The 25,068-nt window shown below is 38.5% G+C and overlaps 1 protein-coding gene across 2 annotated transcripts in view; it reads right to left on the bottom strand.

Annotated features, from left to right (window-relative positions):
* Positions 1 to 25,068, bottom strand: part of slit1a (slit homolog 1a (Drosophila)) — a 342,025-nt gene that overhangs the window by 136,580 nt on the left and 180,377 nt on the right. For both annotated transcript variants that reach the window (XM_028795698.2, XM_051922445.1), the window contains exon 6: positions 4,695 to 4,766. In XM_028795698.2, coding sequence (XP_028651531.1) covers positions 4,695 to 4,766 — 72 coding nt within the window. The remainder of the gene's footprint in view (positions 1 to 4,694; positions 4,767 to 25,068) is intronic.

Here is a 25,068-nt window from a genome sequence, read left to right on the forward strand (position 1 = left end):
TTCCGAATGGATGAGCAGTACATTTCTCAAACTAAATAAGGAGAAAACAAAAATCTTAGTGACTGGCAAAAATGGCTATACTGAGGGCAATAGAAATAAACTTGATCCTTAGGGTTCGAAGTCCAGTCGGAGGTAAAGAATTTAGGATAACTATTGGTTCTGACCTAAGTTTTAAATCACATATAAATCAGATAACTAGGACTGCATTTTTCACTTAAGGAATATAGCTAAAGTTAGACTTCCCATAACTTTGCAAGACACTGCAAAATCAGTTTATGCTTTTGTTTTCAGTCAAGTAGACTACTGTAATGCACTCCTTATAGGACTACCTAAGAAAGACACTGATCAGTTACAGTTAGTGTAGAATGCAGCAGCAAGAATCTTAACTAGAAAGAGAAACTCTGAGCACATTTCACCAGTTTTAGCGTTGTTACATTGGTTACCCGTGTCATTTAGAATTAATAATAATAATAATTCATTACATTTATATAGCGCTTTTCTCAGTACTCAAAGCGCTATCCACACAGGGAGGAACCGGGAAGCGAACCCACAATCTTCCACAGTCTCCTTACTGCAAAGCAGCAGCACTACCACTGCGCCACCTGTGAGGACTTGACTTTAAAATACTATTAATGGCTTACAATAGTGCTGGGCGGTATGACCAAAATTGTATATCACGGTATTTTTCAAAATTATACCGGTTTCACGATATTTGACGGTATTTTTTTCCCATGCATAAGTGGATGTTAACCACATTTTCCACTGCAATTACTGCAGTAGACTGGCTAAGAATAACCTATTCCACTGTCATGAGAATTGTACATTGTACAAAAAAATATTTTAATATGCACACAAGTATTAATACAGGTTTGCATGGCCCCATAAAGTGATAGTTTTCAAGGGTGTGGCACTAATGAAGAGAAGGAATCACATTGCATGAAAGTTGCAGTCAAAATATAGTCTTTTTATTGAACAAAGTTTGCAAACAACTTAAACTAAAATTTTGACAACATATTTTCAACCATCCAAAAAGGCATTTAGACTTAGTAAAATATCCAGAGGTGCTTGTCAAAAGTTGTATTGCACTAAACATGTCTTAGAAAAGGAATAAATAGTAAATATTTTTTGTAAACCAACTACACTTTCTGTTAATGTTAACAATCTCTGTCCACTGACATGTTAAAGTGACTTTTTAAACAACTTTACCATCATTATACTGCATAATATTTAAACTATTAAATAATAACAATAAAATAAATAATAGTGTAACTTCCAGTAATAATACAATTACTTCAAGGCTTCAAGCCCAGGCACATTACACAGTATTCACCAAATAAAAATAAAATAAAACAAGTGGAACTTTACCAACTGGAACCATCATATTGCAAATTGCTTTAATATGGCCCTTGCTCCAAGCTAAGCTATATACATAAATAATAAAACTGCAACTTGCATTTATAATGCTATTTGTGGTATAGTGGGTCCGCGGCTTCAAAAAAAAATATGGCCAGTTTTTAAATCCAGTTAACCGTGTCCATCTCCATGGGCGCGATTGCATGACCGCGGGGAATTGATGAGGTAATTGGGGTGAGTCGCACCTGCACGTGCGGGTGCGATCATTCTCAATTGCTTCATCGGCTTCCTGCGGCTTGTGATTAAGGTGCTGTGCCCATGGAGGCATATATTTATGGGCAGGATAGGGGGAAGGAAAAAAGAAAAAATAGATCAGAAGGAGGTTAAAGAAGAGAAAAGGCAGTCCTGTGAGACGAACCAGATACTGTACCAGGAAGGAGAAGGCAGCACGAGCTGGGGCTCCGTGAGGGAGCGCAGGCTGAGGCACTCTAAGAGCTGGTTTGCCCCACTGACTAAGCGTGTAGAGTGGGGCAAGCGAGATGTAAGGCAATAATAATATTAATTCATTTTATTTTTAAGGTACTTTACATTAGTAGTAAATCTCAAAGTCCTACATAAAAATATTTAACAAAGACAAAACAAGATAAAAACAGAGATAAAACAACGGATAAGCGGAAGAGGATGGATGGGTGGATGGATAAATAGTGGCATTCTTGTTAATATACTTTCCTAAATAAAAGGTCTTTAGCTGTTTTTTAAAACAGCCCACAATCTGCTGTGTTCTCAAGTTCTCTGGTAGGGCATTCCAGAACTGTGGAGCAGCGACTGCAAAGGCCTTCCAATGGATCACAGGAGCGACTGAGTGAGCGCGAAGGAAGACGGGAGGTGTGCCGACTTCGGACAGTCTGGCTGCACAGTGTGGCGGCAGCCAAGACTGGGGTTGGCAGAAAGGAGTTCATGCTGCAGAGGCTCCGCCGGCAACACCAGTGATGGGTGAGCCGGGGAGACAGAAGGTGGTGGGCTGCGATTGGGTGAGGAGAGAGACTGTATTTCACGTCTATTTTAACGGATTTATTTATTATGGATTTTATCCCCACGATTTACTGGTTTTATAGATTTGGTATTTATTTGGGTACTGTATTTTTTTGAACACTGCACAATGGATACTTGGTTTTACTTTTGACTGTTTTTAATAAAAGCACTTGAGCACTTTCCACCATCCCCTAGCTTCAATGAGATTTGTCAGCTCATCTCAGTCATAACTATCGACAGTGTTGGTTCAACAGATTCCCATGTAGGAAGAGGGAGTCTGTAGGGGACTGGCATCGTCACACTATACACAGTACCCAGGTACATTACATAGTATTCAAGTATTGAAGAAAAAAAAAAGTGCTACTTGGCTTGCAGTTTTATCCAGTACTATAGAAACAGCACTTACATATTTGAAAATAATAATGGTCCACATCCGACCTTTTAAAACCAAAGTATTTCCAGACAACAGACATGACTCCCTTTTTCGGCAAAAGTTCTTCTGTGTCGTCATATTCAACTTTATCGTCTGCTACAGCTTCAGTTTCAGAATGTTCTCTGTCCATTTTCACCATGCAATACCTCCACTAACGCATGTACTCCGTTGCACGCGTGTTTAGCGGTGTAGCAGTGAAAAAGGTCCCCCCTTAAACAGTTTCCCACTGCGCCACATTCCGAACGTTGTTTAGGCTATTTAAACCGGTGTCGCGGTATAAGAAAAATACATATCATAACAAAATAAAAAATGGTTTTCAGTATGAACCGGTATACCTCCCAGCACTAGTTTACAAAGCCTTAAATAATCTCGACACATCCTGTATTTTGGAATGTTTGTCCCTTTACATTCCAAGCTGTAACCTCAGACATTCAAATGAGTGTCTGCTTATAATGCCAAAAGCTAAACATAAAGAAAGTGGTGAGGCAGCCTTCTACTGTTATGCACTTAAAATGTGGAACAGCTTACCAATAGATTTTCGCCAGGCTAATAATACAGTGGAGCATTTTAAAAAAACGGCTAAAAACGCATTATTTTAACATGGCTTTTTCATTACCCGATCAAAGCACCATGCTGTCCCTACATTGACGGATTAAAGGCCAGAGGTCCACATGACAATCATCATCAAGTTCTTCCATGTGAAGCCTGAAAACCACGAGGACTGATTCAGATAATTTATGTTAGGTAGAATGCCTAGAGGGGGCTAGGCGGTCTCGTGGCCTAGAACCCCTGCAGATTTCGCTTTTTTTCTCCAGCTGTCTGGAGTGTTTTTTTTTTTTTCTGTCCTCCCTGGCCATCGGACCTTACTTTTATTCTATGTTAATTAGAATTGCCTAATTTTATTTTTTATATTTTGTCTTTTTTCTCTTTCTTCATCCTGTAAAGCACATTGAGCTACATCATTTATATGAAAATGTGCTATATAAATAAATGTTGATGTTGCTGAATACCCAGTGGGGGCTGTGCGGTCTTTTTGCATTGGAACCCCAAAGGATTTAATTTTTTTCTCCAGCCCAACTGGAGTTTTTTATTTGTTTTTTCTGTCTTCCTGGAAATTTGACCTTACCTTTCCCTTTGTTACATACTGTATAATATTATTGCCTAATCTTGTTTATGTTTTTCATTAACTTCCTTTTTTTTCATTTTGTAAAGCACTTTCAACTACAATGTTTGTATGAAAATGTGCTATATAAATAAATGTTGTTGTTGTCTCTCGTCGCTAGTCCTTTGACATCTGAGGGAGACACCACATAACGAAATGGTCCTACTCCCCAGTATCACTCAACAGTAGCGCCCTTTCTTCGGCCACAAGCTCCTCTCCCTGAAACTCACTCCTGACTACCTGCCTCCATTCCTCTGTGGCATGGGTTCCCCCAATCCTTTCTTTCTTTCTTTCTTTCTTTCTTTCTTTCTTTCTTTCTTTCTTTCTTTCTTTCTTTCTTTCTTTCTTTCTTTCTTTTGCTTTAACCTCAATTCCTTCCTTTACATTCTGTTTTTTTTCTCTTTCTGCTTTCTTTCTTTTTCTCTAATTTCCTCGCAAATAGGGGACATGCAAATAGAAATTTAATTTTATTATGTGCACTATATACTTTGTACACACTACAATAAAATTGAACTAGTTTAATGGCTTATGGGCATTTAAAAGAGGTCTCATGATTTTTTTCAGAGGAACATTTTTTGTAAAATTAGGTTCTTCTATAAATGAAAAGAGTAATAAATCTGGAATAGTAAAACATGTTACTATTTGCTCAATATTAACACAAACTGGATTTGAAACAGTAAATGATATGCTAATAGATGTGTGGCATATACTTACAGAACTTCTATTCCTCTGAGGGCCCTGAAGGCTCCATCTTCAATGCAGATGATCTGATTTTTATCCAGCTGCCTAGTAATGATACAAAAAAGTGCTTAAAAACAAAGTCAACAATACAGCATGCTATTTCAGAAATATTCTAACACAATGATAATATTGAGCAAAAAGTATTTGTACTTTCAGCAAATTCTATTTTCCATTAATTTATTTTTTATCTACATTTAAAAAGGTACCAACTATAGAAAGAGGGATTTTTTCAATGAACAATGGTGCTGAATTAGAAGTGATTACAATGTAGTTAAATTCGTGTCTTTTAAGTAAGATAAACTGGCAAAAATTAATAAGAATTTTGTAATGTGTATTTTTTAGCAGAGGAAGCACAATGAATCTTCTTCAAAAGGTAATTGAGATAGACATCTACATAAAGCAGAGAATAATAATGTGTTCCATCCATCCATCCAGTTTCCAACCCGCTGAATCCGAACACAGGGTAACGGGGGTCTGCTGGAGCCAATCCCAGCCAACACAGGGCGCAAGGCAGGAACCAATCCCGGGCAGGGTGCCAACCCACCGCAGTTAATAATGTATTGGAAAGTTTAAATGATCTACACCAAATATATAAAAATTATTTTAGACCAAAAATTATACAAAATTAACAATAAAACTTAAACAGAAAAGCATACAAGAGAGAAAGCAGCTGCAACATATAAAATTTATGAAAAAATAATTACCAGCTGCCCAGTGACAGTCAGTAGAGTTGCTGCTTGCCAGCAGTAACGAACCAAGCTTTATTCCTTGGTCAGCTACAATTTTGTGCAAAGTTTGCATAATCTCCCCATGTTAGAATGTTTTTTCCTAGTTATTTTGGATTGGTCCTACTGGCCAAAGAAAAGCATATTAACTTAACTGGTATCCTGAAATCAAGTTGGGAAGAGTGTGTGTGTGAGTGTTCATTGTTATGGACAAGTATTCCTTTTATGGAACATCTCTGCCATGTACACATTGCTGATCTATTGTGCCATAGAAAGTCATCTGGTTAAGGCAAGTAATAATAATATAAGAAAAATAATAAGGTCAGTAACGTCCCACTCCAAATAAACGTGGTTCTTGACTGAGCAACACACACCCCATGCATCTTACTAAGACCTTGGGTGAACATCATGCTTGAGGGAGAGGTGCAAACCAGGCTGAGGATGGCTGACAAAAGACATCTACCCTGCTCCCATGCCCAAATAGCAATCATGATAATACAAGAGAGGGGAAAAACACAATGAACAGCATAAAAGGGATTACTCAAGTAGAACTGAGTGATGTCAAGCCTAGCAAGAGACTTAAAGACATATTCCAGGCCATAATTTCACGGAATCTTGGTGCACCAATGAGAGCGCCACACTTCTCAAAAACAGACTGTCTTAAAATCAATGACTGAAATATCTCAAAGAAAAAGAAGACAACAGTGGATGCTGGACCAGTACAAGAAAATCATGTGGTGTTATTACTACAGAGAAGTTAAGGACATCACTGCCGAAGTGACTAATGGTACCTACAATGCTTGGAGGTGTAGGAACTCAGACGTTTTCCATTTTTTGAAGTAACTGTTAGTTACTTCAAAAATAAACATTACAAAAATTTCTGACCCTTTTCTGCTCTCTCTTCTAAGTGAGCTGTTGTGGCACATGTTGTTTTGACTAGCTGCTCTATCTTTGCAGGAATCCTTATGATTCAACACCAACAAAACACAAGACTATTTTATTTAAAACTACATTTAAGGACTTCAGAATGTGTAAATCAGGGGTCCCCAACTCCGGTCCTGAAGGGCCACAGTGGCTGGAGGTTTTCATTCTAACCCTTTTCTTAATTAGTGCACTGTTTTTGCTGCTAATTAATTTCTGAAACTAGGTTCAACAATGATTTTTTAATAAGTTGACTCCTGCAATGCACTTTTACAGCATGAATAAGACCGAGATCCAAAGGCTGCAGGACCACTATACAGTTTGGTTGTAAGAATTCAACTCTAACGTGTTCCATTTCGCATGTTAAATTTTTTTGCTCAACAATTAGAAATTGAAATAAAATTTTTTCTTCTTTGCCTTCTCATTTGTGCACCCAAATTCTTCAGCCATTCATTAATTACTCCTTGTGTCATCCAAGTTTGTTGATTTGCTCGATAATTACAGCAAAGTAATCATACATTCTTAAAACACTGTGGATTTGTGTATCTTCCTAATCAATGTTTTCAGATGTTTCATTCTACCAGATGCGTTGCGGCAAAACAGGACAGATAAACGAAGTTTTGATTTCTTCCCTCATTTGCATGGTTCTCCTTTAATAGTTAGGGTACAATGCAGAAGTAATTGATAAAATAACCCAATCTCATCTGCACTGAAAATGTCATTACTGTTGTATTCCGCTACTGTTTTCTTTATTTCACCAGCATGACATTCCATAACTTGTTCCTGGGGTATACTGCTTTCTTCTTTAAACATCACCCTGGAAGTTAATTCATAGCATTCTTTAAACCTGTTAAGCCATGTGGCACTTACTTCAAACATACGATTTTCAACAGTTTCACGAATTCTAAAACCTTTTCCCATATTACTGGCCCAGTAATTGGGATATTTAATGCTCTCAAATCTTGCAGCCATGAAAATGTAGCTTTGTTGATGACTTTGTTGTTATGAGATGTGATCAATGGACCGAAAAAAAAAAAAACTACATTGTCACTTTCATAACCCACCTCATGTACCCAGCTCAACTCTTTCCCTCTCTCTGTCTGACAATCTTAGCTCTATCTCAAACCATCCAGAAATCTCTGCCTTTGTTCCCTGCCCCTCTGTTCAAGGTGCTGCCCCTTTTCTTCCTTTTACTGTCAATCATATCCCCGACATCAGTCCTCCACACCATTCTTCGCCCTCCCCACTCGACCCAAAAAGTCACTTTCCCTCTGGGCTTCACCCTGGCTGGGATGCTACACTATTATTTCCAAACATAAAGACAGTGGTATCCTTGTATGCTAGTTTGTGCAAGGTGTCTGACCTCTACCTTTGTATTCAATCTGGTAGTGTAATCTTCCTTTTTTACCCCTGACCTAGAGGAAAATAATACTTAAGAACATCTCTGTATCACCTAAAATCCCAAATTATCAGAATTTTCAATTTAAATGTATGCACTGCCTACACCTCACACCTTGCAAACTTTATACTGTGTTTGACAGCAGATCCCATTTGTCACTTTTGTTCCATAAGTGCATGTGGTGCTTTTTGGTTCTGCTCTTTCTAACTTCTTTTCTTCTATTCTCTCTGTGCTAATATTTCCTTTTAGGTCACTTTTTTTTTTTTTTTACGTCTACCTCTTTCTTCTGGAAGATTGTCTTCACAAGTCATTTTTTTAACTAGTTATCATTCAGCTTTGTTAAAATGCTCCTATTTAATAAATAAAAAAAACAGATTTTGGTCTATTATATTTAAAAATGCTTCTTGGCACTGACATTGACTGATGTAGTATTTATAGTGCACGTAGCAACTACTTAACAAAGTATTAACTGCACAAAAAAAAAAAACTTTATGAGAAAGAAGTGTTACTGTCTACAACAATGTCAGTATATGGGGAAGCACAAATGAATTTGGGAATAATGAAAGTTTTAAGGTGAGTCTGTTGGTTTTTGTGACATGGAGGTAATGATCTGAGAATTCCACGAAGGATTACCATTTGGCCTATTGTACATCAATGATCTTGTATTGATGGTAAAAACTGAAATGCAATTGAGGGAGAAAATACTGAAAAGGTAAGTTGTTTGGAAGTAAAAGACCTCAAGGTAAATACAGGAAAAACCAAGGAGATAGTCTGAGTCAAAGAGGCAGGTGGTATGGAGAATGTGGGTGCAAGACCATGCAGTCTATGTGGCAGATGTGTTGGGGAAAAATGCAATTCAGTGCACAGGATGTGAGAAATAGGTTCATAACAAATGTAGTGATGTGAAGAGAATTCTACAGAAATTTTTTTCAGATTGGTATCCAGTGGTCATATAGCAAGTGTAAATTTACATATTAGCAATGGAGATATTTTGGACAAATTAGAGAAGTTCTGATACTTAGTAGGAGTGTAAAAAAATATCAATTTTAAATTACTAGTTTACACAGAAAGATTTAAGGTACACAGTAGTTTATTTTGTGTTGTGTTTAAACACCTGAACACATGATAGCAGTGTTGTAATCTATGTTCAGCTAATGTAACTACGTAAACTGATACAAAAACTACCATAAGTGCTGACGTATTTAGGCTGCAATACTCAGGCACATGCGGATCTGGCATACAATGTGGATTGGGTAGTGGCAAACCGAGCTGACTAATAACACTACAAATGGTGGCTGAATCCAGAGGAGTTATACCACAGTGTACAGAGCAGAAGTGTGGGCTCATTTTGACTTTCACAATAAAGAAGACACTAAGGAGATTAATAAGAGCCATGTCATCTGCAAAATGTTCCATGCCAAAATCAAATATTTGGGGAACACAGCAAATCTGAGGGCACATTTAGCAAGACACAATTCTAATGTAAAGCTAAAGGAGCAGCAGACGGCAAACATTAGACGAGTGGATCCCTCTCAACTCACTCTGTCTATCTATCTATCTGCAGCCTGCCTTCCTCACCAGTTTGTCCAGGCGTGAGGCTTCCCTATTCTTTATGCTGTCTCCCCAGCACACCACCGCGTAGAAGAGGGCACTCGCTACCACTGTCTGATAGAACATCTGCAGCATCTTATTGCAGATGTTGAAGGACGCCAGCCTTCTAAGAAAGTATAGTTGGCTCTGTCCTTTCTTGCATAGAGCATCAGTACTGGCAGTCCAGTCCAATTTATCATCCAGCTACACTCCCAGGTATTTATAGGTCTGTACCCTCACAGTCACCTCTGATGACCACGGGGTTCATGAGGGGCCTGGGCCTCCTAAAATCCACCACCAGCTCCTTGGTTTTGCTGATGTTCAGGTGTATGTGGTTTGAGTCGCACTATTTAACAAAGTCCTTGATTAGGTTCCTATACTCCTCCTCCTGCCCACTCCTGATGCAGCCCATGATAGCAGTGTCGTCAGCTAACTTTTGCATGTGGCAGGACTCCGAGTTGTATCGGAAGTCCGATGTATATAGGCTGAACAAGACCGGAGAAAGTACAGTCCCCTGTGGCGCTCCTGTGCTGTTGACCACAATGTCAGACCTGTAGTTCCCGAGACGCACATACTGAGGTCTGTCTGTAAGATAGTCCACGATCCATGCAACCAGGTATGAATCTACTCCCATCTCTGTCAGCTTGTCCCTGAGGAGCAGAGGTTGGATGATGTTGAAGGCGCTAGAGTAGTCCAGAAACATAATTCTTACTGCACCACTGCCTCTTTCCAAGTGGGAGAGGGATCAGTGTAGCATATAGATGATGGCATCCTCCGCTCCCACCTTCTCCTGGTATGCGAACTGCAGAGGGTCGAGGGCGTGGCGGACCTGTGGCCTCAGGTAGTGAAGCAGCAGCCGCTCCATGGTCTTCATCATATGTGACGTCAGGGCGACAGGCCTGAAGTCATTCAGCTCACCAGGACGTGATACCTTAGTGACTGGGGTGATGCAAGATGTTTTCCAAAGCCTCAGGACCCTCCCCTGTTCCAGGCTCAGGTTGAAGATGCGCTGTAGAGGACTCCCCAGCTCCAACACACAGGCCTTCAGCAGTCGTGGCGATACTCCATCTGGACCCACTGCTTTGCTGGCACGAAGTCTCCTCAGCTCTCTGCTTACCTGGGCTGCTGTAATTGTGGGTGGGGGGAAACTCTCTCGTATGCTGGTATCAGCAGAAGGATGGGTGGAGGGTGCAGTACTCTGAGGTGAGAGTGGGTCAAACCTGTTAAAGAAGTTGTTCATCAGGTTTGCTCTCTTCACGTCTCTCTCGATGGTGGCACTCCGCTTCGAGCTGCAGCCAGTGATGATCTTCATCCCGTCCCACACTTCATTCATGCTGTTATTCTGCAACTTCTGCTCCATCTTTCTCCTGTACTGCTCCTTCGCCACCCTGAGCTGGACTCGGAGTTCCTTCTGCACGCGCTTAAGCTCATGCTGATCACCGCCTTTAAAAGCCCTTTTTTCTGGTTCAAAAGACCCTTGATGTCACTTGTAATCCATGGCTTGTTGTTAGCATAGCAGCGTACTGTTCTTAATGGAACTAAAATGTTCATACAGAAGTTGATGTAGTCAGTAGTGCAGTCAACAACCTCTTCAATCTTCTCACTATGTGACCCCTGCAGGATATCCCAGTCCGTAGTTCCAAAGCAGTCTCTCAGAGCCTGCTCTGCATCAGAGGACCACTTCCTGAAAGAGTGTGTGGTTGTAGGTAGCTCCCTCACACTTTGAGGTTTGTAGTGAGACTGAAGCAGAACCAGGTTATGATCTGCTTTCCCAAGCACAGGCAGTGGGGTGGCTTACAACTCTGGCGAATGAATGAGTTAATGAATTAATGAATGAATGGCGAGGGAGGCCATTCATGAATGGCTACTGGAAGCGAAAGAGACCATCATTGTAATAGACAATGCATCCAATATGAACGTTGTAGCTGGACTTACAGACATGACACACATACAATGTTTTGCACACAGCTTGAATCTTGCCTCGCAGAACAGCACCGAAATTGGCAGTGGTGGAATGACTTCTCAGCAGGATCACACATGTTATAACCTTTCTAAGACTGGGCGGAGTGGTGGCTCTGAGGCTAAGGAGCTGCACTGGTATCCCGAAGGTTGCCGGTTCGAATCCCCGTCACTGCCAAAAAAGGTCACTGCTCTGCTGGGCCCTTGAGCAAGGCCCTTAACCTGTAATTGCTCCAGGGGCGCTGTACAATGGCTGACCCTGCGCTCTGATCCCAAGGGGTATGCGAAAACTACCAAATTCCTAATACAAGAAATTGTATAAGGCGAAATAAAGAACAAAAAAAAAAAAAAAGACACAGCACAAAAGCCAGCCACCAGCTAAAACACAAACAAGATCTACTCCAGCTACTAAAACACAGGTTAATTACAGACATTGTCACAAGGTGGAACAGCTCTCACGACATGATGGAAAGATTTTTAGAACAACAACCAGCCATCAACAAAGGTCAGAAAGACTGAAAAGGATATCTTCACACTGAGTGGGGCTGACATCACATGTGCTGAGGAAGTACTCAAGGCACTCAAGCTAATGAAGGAATGCCACCTTGATAATGTCAGAGGAGAGCATGCCCACTCTGTCTATCGTGGCACCATTTTATGCCAAGCTTGTCATGAGCACAGAGGAAAGACTGGGTGACACACAGATAGTGAAGGACAAGATCTAGGAAAGAGATATGTCAATGAGAGGGAGACACTGTGCACGGCATCAGCTCTTGATCCTAGGTTTAAGGATCTACCTTTTCTCTCTGAAGCAGAGATTAATAAGACCTACAGCAAAGTGATTGATCCTCTGGTGGTTGCCATAAAAAAGCAACATAGTGTAAGTAAATGAATTAATAAATTAGGCTATTTGTTTTTGTTACATACAATACAATTTAGCTTTAATAGTTGGACTTGGATAAATTATGTACAAAAGTAGAAATGCACACTAGGATGATTATGGGTTCAGATTATGTGTTGTGGTAGTAAATTTACTGTAAAATTAGCCTTGTTTTTCATACAATTTATTAATCCATCAGGATAAATCGTCTTTTGTCATGACCTTTACTAGTTTGATTTGATGCTTTGATGTTTTTCAGCAGCAAGAAGAGGTAGACAGTCTGATAGAGGAGATTGACCAGTCACAGGAGGCTGATCACCCACCTTACTACACGGACAGCTCTTCCCCCATGCCCCAGCCTCCCATGAAAAGACCAAGGAGCTCATGTGCACTGGTTGACTTGCTTGGAGCTATGTTTGCCCCTGCCAAAGGTAATACTGCACCAAAATCTGCACATGATGCTGCTGCAGCTAAGATCAAGAGGTTTAGAGAAGAAACCCCTTTGCCACTCTAAGAAAATCCCCTCAGTTGGTGGAAGGAACATGAGCATGAGTACCCTTATTTATCCAGAGTAGCAAAGTGTTTCCTGTACATTCTTGGCACAAGCATCTCCGCAGAGAGAGTTTTCTCCACCACAGGAGTCACCGTTACCGCACAGAGAAGTGTTCTGAAAGCTGGGCATGTTGACTAGTTCATCTTCCTCGACAAAAACCTTGACATTAAAAAATAAGCACTGACACATACAAACTATAAAAACGTGCAATCCAAGTTAAGGATCTCAGAATGTTCACCATCAATATATAAGTATTTGCTTACATTTAATGTTTAATATTTTCTTTAGGAATCCAGCAAACACTTTTAATTTTAACTGATATAGGCAGATGTAATTTTATTTTTTAAGATTGCAGAAAATAGTGTTATGATGTTGTTAGAGGGACAATGCATTTTCTTTTATTAACTACTTGAGATTGAAAAATTAAAAACTGGCCTACATACTACAATAGAATGTGAACCTTTAAAACGGAATTTAATATATATATATACTGTCTGTGTATACATAATTTCACTGTCTGTTTATGACTTTTTTATTTTCTTAACTTGTTTATGTAAAGAATCCTGTAAGAATTTTTATTTTTTACTGATATACTGTAGACAAATGTTAATTCCTTTGTTCAGATTACAGTGCTATGATATTATGCCATTTTCTTATAAACTGCTTGAAAAATACTGTGGCATACTGTGAACCTTTAAAGCAGGATCTAAAAATACAAGCACTTTTATTTTATTTTTTATTGATATAGGAACAACTTAATTCCTTTGATCAGATTGCACAAAAGGTATTGCTATGATATCTGAAGTTACAGGGATGTGATACTGTATATGCAGTTGCAGATCCCACTTTTCTGACTGAATAAAAAAGTAAACTTTTTTTACTCACATTTTATACATATGGTGGTGTGTTCTTTACACTATGACAGTTTTCCTAAAATTAGATTTAAAAAAAATTGCAATATATCGCCTTGCTTACAGTATCACAATATATCACAACATATTGAATCGTAAAACCTGTATTATGATACGTATCATATTGCAAAATTCTTGCCTATACAAAGCCCTAATACTTAGGTGACCTGCTAAGTGCAGATGGAAGTATGTGTACTGAATATGCATTTGTGATAGTCAGGATGAGAAGTGTACAAAAAGATTTCCAGGGCTGTTCTCAGTTCTGACTTCTAAAGGTGAATCTCTGGCATTGAAGAGAAAAATTAATTAAAGCTGTGTGAGTTCCAATTTGCTGTGTGGGAGTGAAACTTAATAATAATAATAATAATAATATTATTATTATTATTTACATGGCTAATGAAGGCAGAATATGAAGCAAAGCTGAGAAGAACACAGCATGATTTGATATGGAGGTGATTTACCATATATATTGTGCTGAGGAGAAACAGACAAGGTGGATTTGGATATGTGGAGTAGTTTTGAGTAGTATTGGGGAAGGAGGTGTGCCAAGATGGAGATGGAGGGGATAAAGCCCAGATGAAGGGTTAAATCAATGTGGTTGGAGGTGGTTTTACATGATATGAAAACAACAGTTCTCCCAGTGAAGGTCCATGATTGCAAGGAGTGAAGAAAAAAGATTTTGTGGCAACTGGCTAACCTGGTTAAACCTGAAAAATGGTCATTAAGAGTATGAGAAGATTTTAAATATCCAAAATTAAACATGTACTTTTTCATCTAAGTTTATATTTAGGAGTCATTAGGAATTTTTAGTGAATTCCATTTGTTTGCTTAGGCAAGAAATACCAAGGACAGTGCGAACTTACACTAGAGTACGTAGCTTGTTTATCTGACAATAAATTATTGCTGGCCAATTTGAGATCTGACAATTACAAAGTGTAGGCTAGTCCATTTCAGAATGTGTGGATTCCTACTTTTTTCACTCCACAAGTTGTTTGTCTATTTGTGTATTAATAGCCAGGCTGCCAATATTCATTATATCCACAAGGAGGAGTAAAGAGTCATAACTGAAATGATGCTTTGACTTGGAAAACATGCCTTGCCCTTTGGGAATGTGAAGCATGCAAAATAGATGTGCCCTAGAAAGCTCCAAAATGAGTGAAAAAGCACCTCCCATCTACTTACCTTCCCATATGAACTTTCATGTTACACAATCCTCATAAAACACCAAATGATATGTGTAAAGCACCCTTCCACCCCCACTTATTTCTATGCAGCCTTGTATGGCTAGTTTTACAGAATTGGATTCTAAAGTTCAAAAGCAGCCAATAAAAGCCAATTTGACTGTGGCTATGTATACACTTCTGGCAATTATCACCTTAAAATATTTTTATATGGGTTTGTAATGATATGCATTATATTATAACTTATAAAGGCATTAATCAGCCTTTGGTATATTCACTGTCCACAAAGTAATGTAATGTGCAGCAAATATGATGAATAGTCAGCACTTCAATATGATTTATGCTTTAAATGATTACACCAACATATTCAATACTGTGCAAATGTTTTTGACTACCCAAAAAATTTTAAAGCTAGGTATCCATTCAACAAATGTTTACTTGCACGTGAAAATGCAATAAAACATTATACTGAACACTAATATAATAAAATATAACAATAAATTGTATTTTCCAAAAACATTTGATATCTTGTGAGATGGATACAATAATACAGGTCTAGCTTATAAGTATCTACTTGAGGTAGCCCACTTATTCCATGAATGTAGTAAATTTCACAAACAGCACAACTTGTTCAAATTTATGAGGCAGTGATTAATTTATGAGGCAGTATAACAAATGAATATATTGCATGGTAACTACAAATACTGAGGTGCCTCTAGAAGTTTATAAATGGAAAAACTAACACAAATAGACATGAAATCTTAGTTTTATACCAACAAATGTAGTTAGTGAACACACATATAACTGGATTGTTAAGATGTTGTGTTTAAACTTTAATAAAGAAATTTAAAGATTCTGGCAAGTTGAAGACAGAAAATCATTCAAGGTGTTACTCTCAGTTTGTGAAAGGTGATTTTATTACTTCATTATTGCAAATAAAAAAAATTGCGCATTCAACAAAATTATCATACACTTGCTTGAATTGGATTTAAGTTAGTTACATTAATATATTGTAAGGTTTCTAAACTCGTTTGGGACTCTCCCCAACAGGACGACACACAGAACAGCGTCCGAAAGGGCAATTGCCACATCTATGGAAGACAGTTTATCAATTGCCAGGGCAACTGCCGACTTCCAACGCGGAAGTGACTCACAGCTAAAGCAGATCCAAGTTGATCACGGTATAAGCGCTTGCCATTGATGGGTGATGCAAGGAACATTATAAATGCAGGGAACAGGATTAATTGGCCAGTAACCTGGCCACGACCCTGTCTGACTGCTATGCCTGTGTTTAGGAGAATGGTAGAGATCCCGCTGCAATAAATAACTGTGCTGTTCCTCTTTCAAGCTGAATAAAGTTGGTTTTGCTAAAGTACTGAGACTGGGCCTCGTGTTTTGGGGTGCAAGACAGGGGCTCACATGTCACAATATACTTGGCACCAAGACAGATTTTTAATTATCCCGCTCTGGAAAATTTAGAACATTAACACAGAAGAGGATGATTCCAACCTATGAATGAGATACTCCTCTCAGCTTCCATCAGTTGACAGCTTACAGGACTTGTAATCCTTTTAGCTTTCTCTTATGGGATACTGAAATTACCTGATAGACTACATTGTACAGGGAAAGGCTTGCTGTCCTGTACTGCAATCCTAATGTTGATAAAATGTCAAGGCTGCATGTTTAATAGTTTATATTTCAGGTTTCTTTTCTTGACTTTACTTCATAGCCTCTGTACAAAAGGAAAAAACTAAACCTTGGTAGAATGCAACAGGCATACAACCACTCTTTAGGTGATAATAACCAAGAGATGCAGGGGCAACACTGTGCAACCTGAAATAACCAAGAAGGCACAAACTCTCACCACAACTAACAAAATAGACATCATGAGGTACAGTATATACAAAATGGAAAACACCAAGTACAGACAATTATGAAACAAAATGATACTGCCCCTCTGGGAATGCCTAAACTGATACTTAACCCCAATCTGCCTTGTGGATTGATTCACCAATTTCCCCATCACAAAGTTCTGCACAAACCATCATTTAACCTCCTGCCTCTCCATCTAACCGTCTTTCTCTTCTACCTGCTACTTTGCTACATTCTCCTTCCAGCTCTGTTGGTAAAGTGGATTTACACTCCACCCTGGGGTCACTACCAAAACAAGATCCAGAGTCACTTCCTGGGTTTTGAAATGGCCCTATACTTGTTCCAAGGACAAGGGATTAGTACTCTGTCTAGGAGCTTTTGAAATCTCTGCACCACAAAGACTTTGATTATTTTTAAGGGGCTAAAACCTCTGAATCAACTTCTCTGTTTCCTGCTCCACTGGAGAAATGAAACAGTCTTGTATATTTCCTTCTATGACTGGGACCTCTCTCACAGACAGGATTGTGTTGCTACCTGTGGTATACTCACCCTGATCTCACTCTCTTTTCAAAGAAAGGCTAAGGTGCTCCATTCACTTGATCACCATTCAGCTAGGGTGCTGGGGTAATACTACATGCTTCCACAGGGGCTGCAACTCTCTCACTTCTGTGCCCTTGCTGGTACCTCAGCATATTGTAATTCCAGAATATACTGACAATAACTGGCATGTGCAGAGTTGATTCTTCTGCTATGGTTCCTCTGGAATGCCACTGTCTCTCTCTCTCTCTCTCTCTCTCTCTCTCTCTCTCTCTCTCTCTCTCTCTCTCTCTCTCTCTCTCTATATATATATATATATATATATATATATATATATATATATATTTGCAGCTGGAGATCCACAAAGGGAGAAAAAATGAATCACGTGATTCATTTTTTCTCCCTTTGTGGATCTCCAGCTGCAAATATGCAAGCCGTATCACAGACCTTCTCTTCGATATATATATTTATTTATAAATATCTAACCCCCTATTTCTCTTCTTCTCTTCTCTCACTTTCAAACAAAGAACCTCTTTACGAGACAACCTGCCACGCTTGAATTACTTCCTTAGCTCCAGGACCCCAGCACTTCTATGTGACTATTACTATGGCCCTGACAATACTTAACCAAGCTATTGCCCCCTATTAGTTCTACTAGGATACTGACACACTGTATGCACAAATTTTACCTATTTCCCTTAATTGCAACATAAATTATAATAAAAAGGCAAGCAGCATCCACTGTACATGCTGCTAAAGAAAGGGAAGGAATTTCTATGTTCTTAAGTGGCATGTGACTTCTTTCTATGCTATTCAGTTATTTCACTTCTTTTTTTTTTTTTGTTTTCTATCCACATTTTATTTTACTTGATATCTGTATGTGCTGCCTTCTATTGGATTAATTGGTGACCTTGGGTTTTTAAGGGTGTTCTATAAGTAAATTCAGTTATTTATTTATTTATTGTTTTTAGTTTTATTGATTTTATTGAAATCACACAACATTCCATACAAATAGATCAATTTTACAAGAATAGGATTGAAAACAATTCAACACCCACCCCTAAGAAAGAGAGCACGGGCAGCAGAATAAAACTTCCATCCATCCATTATCCAACCCGCTATATCCTAACTACAGGGTCACTGGGGTCTGATGGAGCCAATCTCAGCCAACACAAGGCACAAGGCAGGAAACAAACCCTGGGCAGGGTGCCAGCCCACCGCAGGGAGAATAAAACTTAGACCTAGTAAAAATAAGTAAATAGATAAATTAATAAGTGAATATAGATAAATGGAGAAGAAAAAGCAAAGAAAAAGAAAATGGGGGGAGAATCTGCTTCCTCAGTGCTTTAAAAGCTTATTCTAGAATTTTATTGATTAGATCCTGCCAGATTTTGAAAAATTTCTGCACAAATCCTCTAAGTGAGAATTTTATTTTTTCCAATTTCAAATAATATATAACATCAGTTACCCACTGACTTAAAATGGGAGAGTTAGGATTCTTCCAGTTTAGCAAGATAAGTCTGCGTGCCAATAGTGTAGTAAAGGCAATCACAGTTTGTCCTTCTCCACTTTAAGTCCATGTGGGAGTACACCAAACACAGCTGTTAATGGGTTAGATGGGATTTTGATACCAAGGCTGTCTGAAAGGCATTTAAAAATTTTGGTCCAGAATGATGTTAATTTGGTGCAGGCCCAAAACATGTGATCCAGTGAGGCTGGAACTTGATTGCAGCGTTCGCAGGTTGGATCTTGCCCTAGAAACATTTTGGACAATTTTAAGCGAGGCATAGATAGATATGATAGATATGCTCACTATATAATTTTGAGTTGAATAATTGTATGCTTTGCGCATTTGGAGCTTGAGTGAATTCTCTCCATTGCTACCTTCCACTCTTTTTCTGAGATGTTGAGTGAGAGATCCTTTTTCCACTTACCTCTTGGATCTTTGAAAGGGAGGGACTGTAAAATGGTTTTATATATTGCAGAGATGCTGTCTACGTCCTTGAAACTGATCAATATTTTTTCCAGTATAGAGGGAGGTGGGAGGTGAGGAAAATTGGGCAGGTTCTGTTTAACAAAGTTTCTAATTTGAAGATAGTGAAAGAAATGTGTTGCTGGAAAGTTAAATTTAGAATGTAATTGTTCGTAGGATGCAAAGACATTGTCTATGTACAGATCTCTAAGTGATTTAATCCTAAATGTTTTCCAGACATTAAAAACTGCATATGTTTACGAGGGTTGAAAAAGGTGGTTCTCGTGCAGAGGTGCCACTGATAAAAGATTCTCTATCTTAAAATGCTTCCTACATTGGTTCCATATTCTGAGTGAGTGAAGCACTATTGGGTTATTAGTATATTGGCGATATCTTGCATTTATCGGGACGCAAAGCAAGGAATATAAAGAAGTACTGCAGGATTTTATTTCTATTGCAGACCAAGCCTGTATATGTTCATCTATTTGTGTCCATGTCCAGGTTTTTATAGTTTGTTTGTTTGCTGCCCAGTAATAAAATTGAAAGTTATTTAGAGCCATGCCACCTTCTGCCTTTGGCCTTTGTAGGGTCACTCTTTGGATATGTGGATGTTCTGAATTCCAAATAATTGTGGTTATGGTTGAATCTAATTTCTTAAAAAATGACTTATTGATGTATATTGGGATGTTTTGAAATAAAAAGAGAAGCTCAGGGAGGATATTCATCTTAATAATGTTAATTCTTCCAGCTAAAGTGAGGTGGAGGGTTGACCATCTATGCAAGTCTTCCTTAATTTTTTCCATACAGACAGCAAAATTTTGTTGATAAAGAGCTTTATGTTTACTTGTGATGTTTACCCCTAGGTATTTAAACTGATTTGCAATGATAAAATGGAAGGTGTCCAATCTAATATCGTATGTTTGAGAATTCACTGGAAAGAGCACACTTTTAGTCAAGTTAATTCTGAGACCAGAAATCTTTTGAAATTCTGTTAGTGCTGTTAGGACTGCAGGCACAGTATTTTGTGGGTCTGATATATACAGTACCATATCATCTGCATATAGAGAAATTTTCTGTTCAAGTCCTTCTCTGATAACCTCCTTTATCTCATAAGCATTTTGACAGTGAACTGCCAGTGGCTCAAAGGCGACTGCAAAAAGTAGTGGTGACAAGGGGCATCCTTGTCTGGTACCACATTCTAGTTTAAAGTAGTCTGAACTAATGTTGTTAATACAAACTGAAGCTTCTGGATTGGTATACAGTAGTTTGATCCATGCACAAATGTTCAGGCCAAACCCAAATTTCTCCAATGTAGTGAAAAGGTAGTTCCATTAAATCATATCAAATGCTTTTTCTGCATCCAAGGATAATAAAATCTCTGGGATGTTTAACTTTGCTGGTGAATATATTACATTAAACAGGCATCGAAGATTGGACGCTAAGTGTCGGTCTTTAATAAATCCAGTTTGATCTTGTGATATTACTGAAGGCAGCACTTTCTCCATCCTTCTAGCTAGGACTTTGGAGAGTATTTTAACATCATTATTCAGAAGTGAAATTGGTCTGTATGATGCACATTATAATACGTTCTTATTTTGTTTAGGAAAGACAGTGATTAATGCTTGGCGAAAAGTTTGAGGTAGAATTTGATTGTCTCTAGCTTCTGTGAATGTTGTTAATAGGAGGGGTGCTAGCTGAGTGGAGAACTTCTTATAAAATTCAGCAGGGTAGCCATCGGGGCCTGCTGCTTTCCCACTCTGAAGTGAGTTTATAGCATCTCATAATTCTGATAGTGCCAGTGGTTTATCCAATTCCTCTGCACTAAAAGTATCTATTTGTGGTATCTCTAATGCATTCAGAAATGCATTAGATTGTGTCTTGTCTTCTTTAAACTCAGTAGAATATGAGGATTTATAGTAGTCTCTAAATGTGTGCATTATATTTTTATGGTCAATGATTTTGTCTCTGTTTGTGTTGGTGATTGCTGGGATTGCATTGCAAACTTCTTGCTTGTGGATTTGTTGAGCTAAAATGTTCATAGTAATGATGTCTTGATTTAAAAATGAGTTGTTCAGTTTCTTTAGTTGTCAAGAGGTTGAGTTCTGAATGCAGAGCCTGCCTTTTCTTATGAAGAGCCTCACTTGGACACCTGGCATGTTCTTCATCTATTCTAGTAATTTCGCTGGTTAGCTTTGATACCTGCTTGGTTTCCAATTTATTTCTGTGGGAAAGATATGAGATAATCTGTCCTCTTAAGAAGACCTTCAGGGTTTCCCAAAGTATTCCTGCAGAGACCTCTGAGGATGTATTTGTCTCTAGAAAAAAACTGATTTGTTTTGATATAAATTCTGTAAAGTTCTCGTTTGCTAATAAAAGTGGGTTAAGACACCATCTGCAAGATGAGTATGTGGGGCATAATGATTTATAGCTCCAAGATCAGAGGGGCATAGTCAGAAATAACAATGGCGTCGTACTTGCAGGATTTAATCGTAGGCAAGAAATTGTCATCTACAAAGAAATAATCAATTCTTGAGTAGCAATGATGCACTGGTGAGTAGAAGGAATATGTTCTTGAGTCAGTTGCAAACTGTGTAATTGTCTTTGCAGTGTTAGATGTCATCGCCCCTGTGACAGGAGACCTATCTAGGTCTGGATTTAAAACACAATTAAAATCCCCAGCCAATATAATTTTATGAGTGTTCAAATTGGGAATGGATGCAAATAGATTTTGGATGAATTCACTATCATCCACACTGGGTGCATAAACATTTATCAAAATAACGTTACAATTAAATAAATTACCCATGACAATCATGTATCTCTCTTCAGGATCAGATACAACACCTGATACTACAAATGAGACTGTTCTATGTATAAGGATTCCCATACCTCTAGTTTTTTATATAAAGCTGGAATGGAACATTTGGCCAGTCCAATCTTTTTGCAGCCAGAACTGGTCCTTGCTTAATAAGTGGGTCTCCTGTAAAAATACTATTTTAGTGTTTAGACCTGTTAGGTGAGACAATACTTTCTTTCTTTTTAATTCGTGATTCAGGACTTTAACATTCCAGCTCACAAAGTTAACTGTCCCATCTTGTAGACATTGATTCTGAATTTTTGATGTCATTTTGTAGTCTTAACCGAAATTGAGACAGCTTTGACCTTAATTTCCATTTTTCCCAGGGGTTATTGCCATGCAGTCTATTGTTATGTTGGTAATTATAATTAAAGGATTAAAAGGATAGATTAGAGATAGCTTGCTCTCTTTCTTTCCCCCCCTAGTCCCCCACCCCCCATTTTGCCTCCCCAAGTGAGGCTGAACCCCACTTCACAAAGTCCCAGTCCTCTGACATACCTAGAGACAGAGCATGTCCAAAACAAAATAAGACCTCCAGCAGCGGTTTATGTGAATTAAAATTGAGATATCTGTTGCCAATACAGTGTAAATACTATAAGCATAAAAAAAAAACAATCTTCAACAGTCTTGAAATGTTAAGGGTTATTAATTTAATTTCTTCCACACATACATACATAAATGTGTATAATTGTAATTAAAACAAAAAAGACAGTGATCGAGAAGGGAAAAGGATGTATAATTACGGTACAATTACAGTACCAGTGTCATTGCAAGTGGATCAGACAGCCGGTGATATCTTCTTTACGATGCCATGACAGGGTGCGACTCATGGTCGTATTTCAGGAAAGTCTCGGGATCAGCTTTCTTAACTCTTTATCTGCTTCCTCTGTAGTGGTAAATATGTAATGTTTGCCTTGAATATCCACTTTCAGTTTGGCAGGATACAAGAGGCTGTATCTGATATCTGCTTTTCGTAAGCACTGTTTAATATTATAAAAACAGGCACCCTTAGCAGCTGTTGAGGGTGAGAAATCAGGGAAAATACGAATGAGGTTATTTTCAAATATAATCTCTTGTTTCTGTCTGAGAAGTGACATTAGTGACATTACATTTAATTTACATTGTAACTTCTCGAAGCGCACAATAAAAGTCCTAGGTTTAGAGTTCTTAGATCCCCGCATATGATAAGCTGCAGCTATCTCGGTGTCTGAATTAAAGTCCTCTCCAATTATTTTGGAGAATAATTCAGCTACGAATTTTACTCGGTTTGGACTTTCGCGATTCTCAGGTAGACCTTCAATTCTAATTTTATTCCTTCTACATCCATCTTCCAGAGCAGCAAGTCTGTCTCTGAGTTTTTTGCATTCTAAATTTGCAGCTGTTGCTTTTCCATCAGTGGTGGATGCTAAATTTTCGGCTGTTTTAATTTGAGTCATGAATGTCTGCTTAATGTCTTCCAGCAGATCAGCAAGTGCTCTCAGTTTAGACGCAATTTTCCTGAATGTGCTCCTCAATTTTTTGCAGCATACATTTAAAGGCTGCCTCAAAGCGATTATATACGCTTTTGTCCGAGTCTTTATTATCCTGCTGCAGCTCTTGCAGCTCCCGCCGCAGCTTCTCGCTTGTCTTGAGCATACTATTCATTTCTTTCTTTATATCTTTCTTTATCTCTTGCTTGAGCTCAGCGATCGTCACCTTCAGTTCGGACAGATCATTTCTGTTTTCGTGCACCGTAGGTCAAGCAGTGGGCTCTATTACAGCTGATGTTCCTGGCTCGCGAGGAGTAGGTAAAAGCGTGGACTGCAAGGCCTTTTCCAGTTTCCAGTGATCTTCTCGAATCGGCGAGCTATTGTGACCTACATCACTTGCACATTCTCTCCCATTTTCGCTCTCAACTGGAGACAATCCAGTGGACCGTGGTTCCAAGGAGTCTGGGCTTTCGCCTGTCTGTTCCAAGTCAGTCTCTGATAGACCGTACCTTGAACTTGAACTTGCCTGACTAGGCTTGGATGTAGCTTTAGATTTCTTTACCGTTTCTTTCTGAGCCCCTTTCTTGCTGGCCATCTTTATATATGCTTGCATATACTGTAATAGAACCCTGGGGTTGGGTAAATACAGGATACCTCGGGATAATAAGAAATAATAGAAAAAATAACACCGCTGATAACGGAGCTCCACTTCAGATGTCCATCTCCCGCAACGGATGAGACCACATCCCAGTTATTTCATTTCTGTATAGATTCCACAGGGGCTGCCTAAAAATCTGCTGTTTCATGGTAGCAATTAGCATTCTGCTCAAGGAAAAACAAAATTAACTGAAAAATTTAAAGTTATTCAGTGGACATTTTGGTAAAACAGTGATACTGTGGAAAACAGAACTCTTCATGATGTTTACCAATTATAGAGTTTTCGTTACACTTACTGTAAAACCAAATAATTTCTATATTTTTTATACTGCAATACTAAAAGTATAGTTCATTATACTTCTTTGTACCTTTACAAGGTAGGAATTTTGTTAGAAGTTTGAATTGATCGCTCTGTCTTTTCAGGGCAACACTATGACATATGATTCAGAAGATATTAGTGGAGAATAATACACTGTGAAGATATTTGCATAATGCTCCATATTTTTTGTATGTAAAACCTGCACAGCTCTGCCTCTAAAAATAAGTAGCAGCAGGTAGCAGAGCGTCAGACTTCCAACTCCTTTGTAGTACTACACATTCAATCAATAGAAAACCAAGCCACACTAACAAAAAATACATTAAACATAAAGACGAGGAGAGCTACTGTGGTGTGGAAGTGTTAACATTTTCTTAATATAACTCCAAGAAATGTGTATTTTTTAATTATGCTTTCATTTCTGTATGGGTATCAAAAGAGACAATATATTATAAAAATGTAGTTAATTTGGCTTATAATCAATAACAAACCAAGCTGAATCTACATGCAAGATTTTCCAAATGACTACTGTATCTCAGTTATCTAAC

Source organism: Erpetoichthys calabaricus, chromosome 2 (assembly GCF_900747795.2).
Source record: "Erpetoichthys calabaricus chromosome 2, fErpCal1.3, whole genome shotgun sequence".
NCBI lineage: Eukaryota > Metazoa > Chordata > Cladistia > Polypteriformes > Polypteridae > Erpetoichthys > Erpetoichthys calabaricus.